General features: G+C 38.0%; 1 protein-coding gene across 2 annotated transcripts in view; it reads left to right on the top strand.

The window, feature by feature from the left end:
- The window catches only part of PLCB1 (phospholipase C beta 1), an 840,557-nt gene that overhangs the window by 528,742 nt on the left and 296,661 nt on the right, over positions 1-15,154 (top strand). For both annotated transcript variants that reach the window (XM_027840410.1, XM_027840412.1), the window contains exon 5: positions 14,717-14,796. In XM_027840410.1, the coding sequence (XP_027696211.1) occupies positions 14,717-14,796 (80 nt within the window). The remainder of the gene's footprint in view (positions 1-14,716; positions 14,797-15,154) is intronic.

Genomic DNA, 15,154 nt, shown 5'->3' with positions numbered 1-15,154 from the left:
TGTGTGTGTGTGTGTGTGTGTGTGTGTGTGTGTGTGTGTGTGTGTGTGTGTGTGAGACCAGGACCTGGATCTTAGTGACCTCCCCCCCACCTTGGAACATAGCATACATCTTATAAAATTGTTTTATTAAAAACTGTTTTCTTTAGAAAATAGTGTTTTGAAACTTGGGACTCTACTTCTCCAAGGTCTCTTATTTAGTACTCAGATATACCTGAGGTTACCTAACTGACCAATTCATGTGTATGAATTTATATGAGCCTCCCTAGCCAATCATGATTGGGAGCCATATTTGATGCCTAATTTCACTGTTGTTTATTAATCCAATGCCTACATCACTTAGATGATGGCCCTTAAAAAATGTTATTTACCTGTGGGCAGAGTGGTGATTTGGGTTTTGGAGTTAAGAAGATAAAAGGCAAGGATTTTGACCTTTTAAATTGTGAATAATGTCATTCTGAAATAATCATTTAGAAATTCAAAATCTCAAAAGTCAAGAGAAATACAGCCACAATAAAAAAGATAAAAGAATAGGTTGGGTTCAGATCTCTCCCTTAATCTGAGATAAGTACTAAATATTGACTGGACTTTGAAGAAATTTCAAGTTCAATCTGAAGCACTTCTAGAGGGAGATAGGAAAGAGGCCTTACTTGAGGAAAAAAATCTGTGTCCCCCAAATCCCTTTATCCCTCATCCCATACAAGTATGCCTTCTATCTTCTCTTCCTAATTCCTTCTGGTTAGCTTGGGTAAACTAAGGATATGATGACCTCAACATGACAGGGAGAATCATAAAATTGGAAGGGTCCTAGAAGCAAAGAGCTGGAAGGGATCTCAGAAGTCATTTAGTCCAACCCCTTCATTTTATACATAAGGAAACTCAGGGTCAGGGAAGTGAAGTGATTTGCCCGAGTAAACATCAGAGGCAGGATTTGAACCTAGGGTCTCTAACTCCCGTGACAGTGCTTTCCCCCTGAACCATGATACCCTGTTTGGCATGGAGCTTAAGAGAGACCAAATATTCCAACTCCTTCATTTCATAGGTAAAGTAATTGACTCAGAAATGTGACATACTATTCTAAGGTCACGCAGATAATTAAAAGCAGTAATGTTATCAGAGCCCAAATCTTTTGACTGCTAGCCCAGTGTCCATTTTGCTATGCCATATTACCTCTCCTTAAGATCTATAGTTACCTCTAGTTCAAAGGTGTCCCGTTTTGTTTTGTTTTGTTTTTTGTTTTTGTTTTTTGCTTTATTTTTCATAAAGAACTCCGAAAAATAAAAACAAAAGTTTTGCTTGATTTTTTCCCTTCATACTTTAACTTCCAAACAAAAGGCATCTTGGTATTTTCTAAGAGAAAAAATTATACACAGTGAGCTACCTCGAAGGGAAAGATAAATTTCCTAAATCGTCGTTTTGTTCCTGTCATCACCAGTATTGTTTTGGGAAGTACAGCTAGATTTGGCCATATAAGAATCATAACTTTAGAGTTTTAAGACAAAAGATCACAGATTTAGAAGTAATCAAATTGTCCTACAAATGAGGAACCAAGTCCTAGAAAGATTAAGTGATTTACTCGCTAGTAAGTGACAGAGACAAAATTTGAGCTTAGATTCTCTGATTACCACACTGCTTTCAGAACTGTATTAGAGGTAGTACTATTTTAGAGGTATTTAGGAATAGATTTTCCACATATCTTAATGAGAAAAGTCCAAAAGAATGGATATTATTGACCACAAATGACAACTGAGCATATATTAGTAACTAAGTCCCATGTGCTTACTTTCACCTCTATGTAATATCTTCACATGAATGATCAAAACATAAAGCACATCAAGGGCATTCTTGATGAAAACATGAGAAGTAGGGAAGTTTCCACAGATGATTCTCTCCATCATGTTGTACTGTAACATATCCTCTCATTTCTGGTCATGCACACGTGAATCCTTTATTACAAAGAAAAGGAAGGTAAGAAACGAAGGGAATGTTACCAAACACCAGTAATCTATCATGAGACTGTTTTTATCCTATTCTTCTGCTCTTCTTCTTGCCTCATCCCTGATACATATCATTATCCTAGGCATACACGTGTGTGTGTGTGTGTGTGTGTGTGCGCGCGCGCATGTGCACGCATATAAAATAAGTGACACTCCACTATGGGAGTGTCCTGCCCAAAGTGAGTGCCTGAATGGAGGAAAAACACCCAGTTCCCACATACCAAATGCTGCAAAAGCCTGAAATTCATACTACACCCAATAATGATCAAGAAATCCAATGACAAAACTAAAATTAGTTCTTCCATCGTAGAAATGCACAAACAATAAGCAAGATTCCCATGGACAATAGGAAAGGAGGTCTCATTAGGAAGACAAGTCCCAATGCAGGCAATAAAACTAATAGCTTCCTAGCTCAAGCAAAGCCAGGCCAGAAATATGTAGCCCACAAGGATTTGTGTGCCAAGTAAGCAAGAGTTCCCCTGAGAAAAGCCAGGGTTTCCCTGAGAAAAAACCAGGGTTGCCAAAAAATCACAGGTTTGGGATATTGGAAGCCCTGGGTGTAGAAATAACCACTGTAGGGTGGCAGTACTCAGACAAGAACACAGGACTCTGAGGCTGTTCACTCTTCCCTGAAATGCCCTAGAGCACCCTGAAGATCTAGCACTCAGAACCTCAGAGATCCAAGAAGACCTAACCTTTGGAGATGAGAATCAACACAGACACCCATGTGACCCAGCATGAGACCAAACAAGATGGCTCACTCCACCCAAATAGTGTAGCAGGGGGCAGAGCCCCAATCCAGTAATTAAATCTGAAAAGATGAGTAAACCAACAAGACTCCAGTTAATATAAATGTGTCACGGATGTAGGGAGCCCCCCCAAGGAGGAGAGATTATCTCCATAGCAACTATAAGCAGAGACTCAAAAAGAAGACAAAAGTGATTTTCACCAAAAATTGGTGATGAGTCAGGAAATTTTGTGGGTTTTTTTTTGTCCCCCCCCCCCAGGCAGTGGGGTTAAGTGACTTACCCAGGGTCACACAGCTAGTAAGTGTTATGTGTCTGAGGCCAGATTTGAACTCAAGTCCTCCTGACTTCAGGGCCAGTGCTCTATCCAGGAAATTTTTAAAAAATGAAATAAAAGTTCTGGAGCAAAGAATTAGAAGGAGAATAAAAAGCTTAAAAGGGAAAGAGGAAAACATTTCCCAAGTATGGACTATGGACTTCTTTAAAACACACACACACACACACATACACACACACATGCACACACAGGCACATGTAAATTAATATAGCCAATATCTTTTTCCAAGTACTCAAAGGAATTTACCTTTCTAGGTTTCTTCTGACTCTGGTATTTGCATTACAAGGTTCCTACTCAGCTCTGTTTTTTCACCAAGCACTGTGCTCAGTGCTTTACAATTATTATCTCATTTAATCCTCATAACAATCCTGGGGAGAGTATGTTAATATTATGTTCATTCTACAGGAGAGGAAACTGAAACAAGACAGAGGTGAAGTGACTCGCCCAAGGTCATACATCCAATAAGAGTCAGAGGTCAAATTTGAGCTTAGGTCTTCCTGACTCTAGGCCCAGTGCTCTCTTCACTGCCTCATCTAGTAACCTTGACTCCATGAGACATCAAAAAATATTTAAACAAAATAAAAAAATAAAAAAATGAAATAAATATAAACTATGTGATATTTTAAAAAATGCAACTAAACAGAAAAACAAATCAGGAAGAGGTAATTTAAGAATCTTCAGAATCCCTGAAATGGATGCTTTTGTTTTTGTTTTTGTTTTTGTTTTGTAAACCTGGACACTATATTTCAAGAAATCATGAATTAAAATGCCTTGGATCTATTAAAACTGGAGGACAAAATAAATCATCAACCAATGACCTCTTTAAAGGCCCCAAAAAGAAAATCACAGGAATATTATAGCAAAAATCTAGAACGCCCATATCAAAGAAAAAAAATGTTGCAAGCATGCAGAAAGAAGGAAATAAAGTACCAAGGAAACAATATTAGTATTATGCAAGACTGTACATCTTCTAATGAAAAAAGGGCAATTCTTGGATAATAATATCCTAAAAAGCAAAAGATACATTTTTACAACCTGTTCACACACACACACACACACACCCTGTTTTTACTCTGTAAAGCTGAATGTAGTTCTACAGGGGAAATAGTGCATCTTTAATGGACTAGAGTACTTGCACACATTTTTGATGAAAAAACAGAGCTGAGTAGGAACTTTGTAATGCAAATACCAGAGTCAGAAGAAACCTAGGAAGGTAAATTCCTTTGAGCACTTGCAAAGGGAGATAAGATGATTTAATGCTAATTTTCTAATAGGAAGAGAGGAGACAGATGTTCTTTCAGACCCTTCAGGAAGAGGTAGGGGGATCAAGCATCAGGTGGATCTCACTCGTATCTGAAACATACAAAGGAGGGCTGAACACACACAATTGAGTCTAGAGATATGTAGTATTCAACAGAAAAATGAGCATGGATAGGAAAGAAAAGTAGGATTAAGAGAGAGGATAACTTGGTAAAAGGAAGAAAACAATCTTTCAGAACATTAAAAGAGAATTAAAGGGAAAAAGGGAAGAAAAACAAAAGAACTAGGATTTAATTAGAAGCCTTCCATTCCCTTTTTGGTAGCTGGAGAATGGCTGAGCACATTATGGTATATGAAACTAATGGAATATTATCTCCTCATAACAAATAGCAAAGGAGATGATTTCAAGAATCCTGAGTATTATGTGAACTGAATATGTGTCACAGGTGAGTTTTGAACCAAGGCCTTCCTGTTTCCAGGGTCAGCTCTCCATCTATTGCATACCACATTACTTGCTTCTCAGTAAAACTGACCTATCAAAGTCTCATAAATGCTGTGCTTTCATAAAGCATCAGTTTTGATGTCAAGAAAAAATACTTTCCAGCTGTGGTACCATCTTTAAATATTGAAAAAAACTGTCTATTTTATTAAGACAAATGTGTTTAGAAGTCTTTTCAGATACATACAGTTGAGAAAATGAGCCGATCCAATCAATGCTAGATGGGCTGCAGGATAGACTTATTTTCCCAAGTTCCAGATTGTTTGATGGTTAGGCGTAGAGTTAATGAGAATGACATAAATGTGAATTAGACCAATGGGACTTTCCCTCCCCCCCAAAAAAAATCAGAGCTAGAATTGTAAGTTGTTGTTCCATTAATATCAAAATAACTTGTTTGCAATTATAATCTGTTGTTAAGCTGATGCGTCCTATTTAATAAATAAATACATGGGAAACAGAGGTTCCTGAGTGGGGAGAGGGGAGGCTGTAGGTGGGGAAACACGGCCCTTTATTGACTCCCAGTAGTGTCTAGTTTCCAAAACCTTTGATTTGCTGTGTCTCTTTGCATTGTTGAGGTGGCCATAAGCCCATCATTACATCTCTGTAGTGAGAAGCAGTGACTCTATTAAGCTATACCCACTTTCCCAAGAGACACTCTGGCTTTTAGCTGATTACATGCTTTTTAAAAGGGACAGTTTTGTGTCTCTAAAGTAGTCATGGTCCCATTATTTATATCTATATGTGTTTTCTAAATCTTCAGATTTCACTAGATACTGAATGAAATGCTCACCCTATTTGATCTTTTTTAAATATGTTCACATCATTGTTGGCTTTTGGCTACTTAGTTTGAATGACCAAAAAAAATTTTATTTCTTTTTAAGAAAAACATTTTCCACACTGCAAATCTATTGCAATAATAGCTGTTGAAGCACTTGCACTGAGCTTTGTCCTCAGCGACTCCTTTACTTGAGCTGTGCCCGCCCCCCCCAGAAAAATCTGAGTTAAGATCACAGGCATGCTGGAAGGCTGAAGGCTCAGTACAGAGGTGAACTGAGATCAGTCAGTCATGCTATCTGTGAGCTCAGACCTGAGGAATAGCTGATAATGTTTTCTTTTTCTCATCCTTTCTCATCTCCTGATCTGAAGAACTACTTACTATTCCTCTCTCTTAACCCTTTTAGTCCTTTCTTTTTCTCTCCCTCTCCTATTTTAGCTCCATTATCTTAACAACTATCACCCAAGGCTATATTCCTTTCCTTAAATTTCTTTTTTCTTCAGCCCACTCCCATCTCAAACCCACAGTAAAGAAGAAAATGATTGTTGTTTTAAAAGTGAAATGACAAAATATAGAAAATCTTTTCTCTTAAATACCCAACTTGAGTTCTTAGCCAAAATATCATAATGTGTTTGGGTATAGACAATCAACTAAAAAACTAGTTGAAATAATTACCAACTTTAGCTAAGTTGCAGGATATAAAATAAACCCACATAAGTCATCAGCATTTCTCTATGTTACCAACTAAATTCAGAAGCAAGAGATAGAAAGAGAAATTCCATTTAAAATAACTGCAGGCAGTATAAAATACTCAGGAGTCTACCTGCCAAGACAAACCCAGAAGCTATATGAACACAATTACAAAACACTTTTCGCACAAATAAAGCCAGATCTAAACAATTGGAAAAATATCAATTGCTCATGGGTAGAATGAGCCAATAAAATAAAAATGATAATTCTACCTAAAGTAATTTACTAAATTGTCCTACCTATAAAACTACCAAAATTATTTTGTAGAGCTAGAAAAAAATGATAAGAAAATTCATCTGGAAGAACAAAAGGCCAAGGATATTAAGGGAATTAAGAAGAATAGGAAAGAACCTTAGATGTCTTCTAATCGAATCTCCTCATTTTACAGAGGAAACTGAGACCTAGCAAGGTTAAATTATTTACTGAAGCTCTCACAGGTAGTAATTGGCAGGTCTGACATTTAAGTATAGTTCAAATCCAATCTTTCTTGCCCCTTCCATTGTACCATATAGTTTTGTGTCCATGATTTATAATAATTTTGTTATATATAAATGTTCTCTCCCTTATTACCATCACTTACTGTCCTCTCATTCATATTCACCCTTGCCATATACTTTCCAGAACTTCAACTCTGGTCTCCCCTTCCTTTGAATCTTGTGGAAACCTTTCTGTTTTTAACAAACTTCCCTTTATCTTAGCCTTTTTTAAAACTTTTTCTCATCATCTACCACTGGCTTCCTCTAAAAGACACCATATTTCTGACCATCCTCTCCAGTACAGGATAGACCACCCCTGTTACCTGTATACTGGATTCAGAGGAGATATAGGCCTACTCCTTGCTCTTTGCTTCCGTTCCAGACCTTGGAGTTTTATGTTCCATCTAATTACACCCTGGTCAGATCCTGGTGGCACTTAACTACTAGCCCTGAGGTCATTTGCCCCTCTTTCCTTAGTAGTTCAGTACCTGCTTCACAATTTTCTTTATTTCAGTTCCCTAGGGCACTTTAGTACACATACACATACACATATTTATGCATTTTTATGTACATCACATATATTTCATATATATGTGAGACATATGTGTATATGGACAGATAGATAATATCCCCTCAAAAACACTAATCTTATAGTTCTTTAACCTTCCCAGTGCCCATGACCTTCAACTTCACTCCATCTTAGCAATACAGAAGGATAGCCACCATACTTTTGATCTCACAATTTTTCCTAAGTAGTCTACTTCCTTGATCAAGCACTCTGAAGTTCTTCTATGTGACCCTAACCTTCTTACCTCCTATATCCACCTTTTGCCTCACTTTTAAATCTCACCCTCATCTCCAGTCCCTTCATTTCTCAGGTCAGCATCTTTCTCTTTCCTCTCCTCCTAACATCAACACTATAATCAGTTAAATGATAGGCTTTCTTCTATGGTAGAACCTCTTTCTCCTCATCCTATCACCCCCATTGTCTTCCTTATCCACTCCCACTTTTATATTGCTGCACAGAATTCCAGGAGGTCGCACAACTGTGTGTATGGTCTTCTGCACATTTGTTTTTAAATAGTATCAACTCAGTGAAGACCCAGTTGATTCTCTCCTATCATAACTGCTGTCCTAAACTTACATTTCTCTCCTTAAGCCTCCCTTTTACATCTCAAAATTCCTTGATGTCATATGCTACTTTCTTTTGGTGAAAACGTAACTTATCTTCTTGCCAAGGACAATTCTTCAACCTGTGCCATTGATGCATTCCCCAACTATATCCTCTGGCAGCTTGACCCCACAATCATCCCCATATTTTTCTTTAATTTTCAGTCTCTCCCTATATATTGGCTTCTTCTCTGCTTCCTACAAACCTGCCTGTATGTTCTACATTAAAAAAAAAAACTCACTTGGACCTATAATCTAAACATATCATCCTAAATGTGTCCTCCCTCTCACATCTGAATGCCTAGAAAAAGTAATTTTTAGTAATTTTCTTCACTTCTCAGCTTGGCCATCATTATGTTACTAGAGAAAAACTGCTGGTTTGAAATAAGAGCACTTTGATGTTTATTCCAGATCTACTCCTTACTGCCTGTGTTACCTTGAGCAAATCACCTAAACTCTGTTTGCCTCAGTTTTCTCATCTGTAAAATGAAGGGGTTGCTTCCTTTAAAAGTCAGCTTAGTGTTGCTTCTTGCAGAAAGCTTATATTGATCCCTCCAGTTCCTAGTTCCTGGTCCTCTCTAGGATATCACTTTATGTTGACTTTATATATCTGTATTTATTTATCTGTTTGTGCCCTAATAGTAAGCCTGTTGAGAAAAGAGACAGTTTTGTTTTTGTCTTTATGTCACTACAACCAAGCACATCTCCAGACGTATAGTAGACTCTTAATAAGTGTTTTTTGAAAGGATAGATGAATTAATTAACCAATTGATCTCTGTATTTAAATATCCAGCAAAGAGCCAAAAGCAGTTGGTGATGACAGAGTCCAAATATTATGAGCTATACCACAAACCTGTCTTTCCCTGAATGTTTAGGTCTTTGCTTACTTAGGTTGCAACACTGTATTAGTTGAGAACTACAGAGGGAGGGAAAGGAAACAAATATTTACTGAGCACCTACTACATAGCAGGCAAAGTGCTAAGTACTTTACAGGTATTATCTTGTTTGATCCTCACAACAACCCAGTAAGGGAGGTGCTAATATAATTCTGTTTAATAGTTAAGGAAACTGAGACAGAAAGAAGTTAAGTGACTTGACTTGCCCAGGGTCACTAGGAAGTAAGTATCTGAAGTCACATTTGAACTCTGGTCTTCCTAACTCTGGCCCAGCACTCACTTTATGACCATTTCCCTTCCTCCTTCTGAAAAATCTACATGAGAGTTACTAATATGGAGCATAAACATAGAATTTTTATAAAGGAATTTTTGAGTAATGAATTTAGGGGCTCAATATTTGTTTCTGTTTCTGTTTCTGTTTAATTTTTTTTTTCTTCCAAAGCCCTTCATGACCTAAAGTAGTATTGGCTGAAGTAGGCTTGGAGGAGGACTATAAAGACTGAAAGTGAGTTTGAGAATGAGGATAAATTGGTGCAGTTATTAAAGCCCAAGTTTGGGGGATACTTTTTGCTGCTCACTGGCTCAAGCTTCATGTTTATGGAGTAAAATCACTGTGTAGCCCTAGGGATGACTTTGTTTTCCTTGGGAGCCTGGTTGCTATTGTGACTTAAAAGGCAGTGGAGTAGACATCCGTGTCATACAAAAAGGAGGAGGAAGGGAACTTGGTGCCAAAGATGACTGCATATAAAAAACTTTAGTCATAAAAGGATGGTTGTCCATGACATACTGGTTATTGTAATGAATGAATGCCAATGCATGGTAAAAAAAAAAAAAAAAAGCAAAAAACAAAAAAAACAAGAAAACAAAAAAACAAAAACTATGCAGGAGAATCAGGATCTCCAGTAGTGTTAAAATTGACATCCAACTTGTGGTGGAATATATAGGCTATGATAACCTTAATGTCTTAGATTTAGAGCTAGGAATTACTCTAGTTCAAGCAGCTCCTCCTCCCCCAGTACACACAAGTGAGGTAAATGAAACTCAGAGAGGTTAAATGATTAGCTTAATGTTGTACTGACCACTCCAGAGTTTTGCTTAAAGGAAAAAAAAACTTTCCATAGGTCCACTTATTTCTTTTCTTTTCATACAGTAGAGGAGGCATAGTATACTCAGATTTATAGATAACAGGTCCTTGGTGGGGTGGGGATGGAGAGGGAATTAAGTATTTATATAGCACCTACTGTGTGTCAGGCATTGTGCTAAGCACTTTTTACAAGTATCTTATTTGATCCTCACAACAACCATATGAAGTCTATACTATTCTTATCCCCACTTTACAATTGAGGAAACTGAGGCAAACAGAGGTTAAATGACTTGGCCAGGGTCACACAGTAAATGTCTGAGGCCAGATTTCAACTCAGGTCTTCCTTACTCCAGGCCCTGGGTTCTATCCACTGTGCCATCAACTGCCTTGTTAGTTAAGAAGCAAGTCCACAGCAGTTGAGACTGAGAGTTAAGAAAAGGTTATGAAAAATGGGGAAAATAGGAAAAAGAGTTGGCATGATGGTAGGGTCAGTGGACTACAGAATATAGGAAGAGATGGATCAAGAGTAAACATAAAGAGTACACATGAAGGTCATCCCTAGGGCAGGGGAGAAATCATCATCGGAGACTGAAGGCAATAATGGAGCATGGTGTTAGAAGGATGTGAAATGAAGAGGAGGGGAAAAGAGTAAGCTCTTGATGGATGGCCTCAATTTTTTCAGTGAATAGGAGTTGAGGTCTTCAGCTGAGCAGATCAGGGAAGGGGATGGGGTGGAATGCTTGAGGAAAGAAGAGAATGTTTGGAACACCTGCTGTGGCAACTGATGCAGAGACTCGGTTTGGGAGGAAGAGTAGGATTGTCTTCTTGCAGTGAGGGCCCAGCATGGTTTCATGATTTTCTCTAGTTCCATTCAGCAGCATATGAGGAGGAACAAAGTAGTTGGATGGTGAGAGTAATCCATGGCTGAGGTTAGGCAAGGGATTGGAAATTAAAGGATAACGTAGAGTAAAAATCCTTCATCCAGGCACCTTCCTATGATTTACTCCTTCCTAAGCCTATACTTTGCTCCTTCCTGTGACTTCCAATCCCACTAAAGTCTATCTCAGGCCATTACCCTCCTCTGGCTATATTTGAGCCCCTTTCCAATCCTGACCAAAAGGTGAAGTAATTCAACTCTGTTATTTTCTACTTTCCAAGTCTTTTTGTTCCTTTGTCCTAACACAAATTACATGTTGCTGCACTCTCTCTAATGTTCAACATATCTCCCTATCTACCTATTCCTTCCTTGTTTCTTACAGACATGACCATCCTTAAAAACTAATCCCCACTCAACCCTTCTATGCCTGCCATTTTTCATCCTGTGTCTCTCCTCCCCTTTTCAACTAAACCTCCTTTAAAAAGTTTATACTTCTATTACTTTCTCTCCTGACTTCATAATTTGACTATAACTTCTCTCCAAATTACCAGAGATATCTTAATTGCCTAGAACCATGTCCTTTTCTCAATCCTCATCATTCTTAATCCCTCTTCAGCATTTTGTACTTTTTCTTTTTTTCCTGGAAACTCTCCTTTCCTCATTTTTGTGACTGTTCTCTCTGCTGGTTCTCTTTTCCCCTTCTCAGTCTCCTTTGCTGGATATTTATCCATGTTATGACCACTAACTGTGGATGTCTCCCAAGGTTTTGTCTAGGCCTTATCTTCTCACTCTATACTATTTCCTTTGGTGATCTCATTGGCTCCCATGGATGCATTTATCATCCATGCACATAATGCCCAGATCCATTTATCCAGCTCCAGTCTCTCTCCTGAGCTCCAGGACCATATCACCACTGGGCTATTGGACATTTTGAACTAGATGTCTTGAAGGCCTCTAAAACTAAACAGGTCCATAATAGAACTTACTCTATTTACCCAAACCTATCCTTCTGAACTTTTCCATTATTGTTGAAGGCAACACCATCCTTATAGTCACTCATTCACACTCTCAGTGTCATCCTCTACTTCTCATTTACTCAACAAACATCCAATTAGTTGCTAAATCTTGTAATTTCTTTTTAAGACTCTCAAACACTTCTCTCATCTCTCTTTCCTCTCTCACGTGGACTCCACTCTAGCAAGTCTTCATCACTTCTAGCTCAGACTATTGCAATATCCTTCTAATTGACCTCCTTGACTCAAGTCTCTTCCCCACTCCAGCCCATCCTCCATATAATGATTTTCCTAAAATGTAAATCTTACAATATCATCCCACTACTCAGTTAAATTCCAGTGTTTCTAGGATCAAATATAAAGTGTTTTGTTTAGCATTTAAAATTCTTTACAACTTGGCCCCTTCCTATCTTTCCAGTCTTTTAACATATTACTTCCCTCATCACATTCTATAGTCAAGTTATACTGGCCTCCTTACTGTTCCTCACACAACATACCCCATCTCCAATGTTGAAACCTTTGCACTAGCTTTCCACTAAAACTGAAATTCTCTGTCTTCTAACTTCTGACTTTTAGAAGCCCTGGATTCCTTTAAGACTCAGTTCCAGGACCACCTCCTCCAGTCAGTCTTTCCTAATTCTTCCAGCTGCCTTTCTCTCTAAGGATATCTTCTATTTACTCTACATTTATCTTACATATATCAATTTAGACATTTAGTCTTCTTTAATTCAGGGACCTTTTTTATTTTTCTTTGTATCCCCAGCATTTAGCACAGCACCTAGAACTTAGTAAACACTTAACAAATATTTACTGACTGCTTGATTTAGGAACTCACATGACCTTATGTAAACAATGTAATAGAGTAGTTGGTATAGAACCAAGATGTGAAGGGGTAAAAGGTAAGTATGCCACAAAGCTAAGCAACTCTATCTTTTTGGTGTTTGGTGTGAAAAGGGAGAGGTAATAGGATACATGAGGAAAGGAGGATCAAGAGAAGTTTTCTTTGGAAAGAAGAGACCAAAGTATATGCTCTAGCAGGAGTGTGTGAGTAGAAAGGGAGAAATTTAAGATGCAAGGACTGGTAAGGGATCATAACTGATGAAGCAAGATCCCAAGGTATGAGGTCAGAAACAGAGAAAAAGAAATCAGTCTTGCAAAAAAAGAGAAACTCCTCTTTCTCTGAGACAGAAGAAGTAAAGAAAATGCAAAAAGACAGAGAAATTGTGAAATTTAATTGATTTAATTCATTCCTCTAGAAAATTTTTGAGTACCTTCAGTATACAAGACACTATCCAATTAACTCCCCAGCTAATTATTCAGTTCACCATTTCATTGCCCTTTTGTAAAAACAGTCTTTGCTATAAAGTTTACTATGGTTTTGCGGTACTCATAAAGAATAGGGGGTTCTCAAACTTTTTTTTTGAGCCTCAGTCTTTCATTTCGCTAGAAGCCTCAGGATCAGCAGGAGCATAGTGATTACAAGGAAATATCTGAAGAAAATAGAAATGTTACTGCTGTTAAATTTGTTCCTGTCCCTGCCAGGAATTATGTAAAACAACAGGATAAAACATCCACAGAAGGGGGCTTGGCAGGGACAACTGCTTTGGAAATGTGCCAACTGAGGCTTCAAAGTCTCCTGGCAGATCCTAATCTGCCAGTCTAATTTCAGCCTTTGTTCAGTTGTGTCTCACTCTTTTTGACCCCATTTGAAGTTTTCTAGGCAAAGATACTGAAGCGGTTTGCCATTTCCTTCTCTGATTCATTTTACAAATAAGACACTGAGGCAAATAGGGCTAAGTGACTTGTCCTGGGTCACACAGCTAGTAAGTATCTGAGGCTGGATTTGAACTCAAGAAGAAGAGCCTTTCTGACTCCACCTTCCCTCTCCACCCCCATTCCTGCCTCCAAGTCACCTCGCCCCCCTCTCATTCAGGACCTACAATTAAATTTTATCTTGACCTTCAAATTGCTTGAGAATTGTGTTTGAAGCTGTCTTGGAAATCAGTGAACCACATATGCTTGTTTTTTGTTGTGGACTGGGCAGGGCCTTTGGTTTTATCTATGTAAAGTACTCCATCTATAATCTTTAAGAGTTACCTGGAGTACTAAGAGGTTAAATGTCTTGTCTGTCTCCCAGTGTAAATAAAAAATGAAGACTTAAACTTGTACGTTGTTGGTTCCTGGGCAGGCCTTCTATCCACTATACCATGTAACACTTCTATCCACTATACCATGTAATTTTATTGAAATTCCTCACTTAAAAAATTCTGTAGTAAATTTAGACATATGTATTTATACATACAGGGCAGCTAGGTGGCACAGTGGATAGAGTGGCAGGTCTGAAGTCAGAAAGATTCATCTTCCTGAGTTCAAATCTGGCCTCAGATATTTCCTAGTTCTGTGACCCTGGGAAAGTCACTTAACTCTGTTTGCCTCAGTTTCCTCATCTGTAAAGTGAGCTGGAGAAGGAAATGATGAACCACTCTAATATCTTTGCCAAGAAAACCTCAAATGGGGTCAAGAAGAGTCAGACACGACTGAAATGACTAAACAACATGTATATACACACATGCACGCATATACATATAACTACATTCAAAACACACATTAAACCTCTAGCAAACCAGAAAACAAGTTTTAAAAAATATTTTATTCCTAGGGAAAGGAATAGTAGTAAAGCTGGGATAGGAGGTGGGGAATCTACGTGAACTATGCATTTCTTACAAGCAACAGAAACTCATATTGAATCCATTTGTCTTCTTGTAAATAAACATAAAAAGCAACCTCTTAAGACAGTGCTTTATCTGAGCTAACAAAAGTCTAACTTACATCTCTTTAGGAATGGACAGATGAGGTTTTCAGTTTGGCAACAAATCTGCTGGCACAAAACATGTCTAGGGACGCATTTCTGGAAAAAGCGTAAGTAGCTCAAATATTTATTGGTAAGGGTGTTACTTCTCTTTCTGAGTCAGTTTCCTTTCCCCTTTGTTAGCCTTTTGTTTATGTGATTGCTAACTTTTTCGTAGCTATAAACACGGATTTTCCTCTAGGGTTGTGTGCTTCTATACGATCATGGAAAATTGCCAAGAAACACAAATCCTTTCAGGAAACTGTCTTTTAGAGTTATTGATGAGCAACATGCTTGCATGCCCATGTGTTAATTCCACTGCACACAGTAGGGGGAAGAAAAACTTCCGAGTCCTGGAATCAGCTCCCAGGATTAAAAACAAAGAATGCTTTATCTTACTCTCCTTCTGCATTTGCAAATGTTATGACT

Source organism: Vombatus ursinus, unplaced genomic scaffold (genome assembly GCF_900497805.2).
Source record: "Vombatus ursinus unplaced genomic scaffold, bare-nosed wombat genome assembly UNPS02014841.1, whole genome shotgun sequence".
Taxonomy (NCBI): domain Eukaryota; kingdom Metazoa; phylum Chordata; class Mammalia; order Diprotodontia; family Vombatidae; genus Vombatus; species Vombatus ursinus.
The sequence above is the reverse complement of the archived record's forward strand: the minus strand, read 5'-3'. Positions and strand labels throughout refer to the sequence as shown.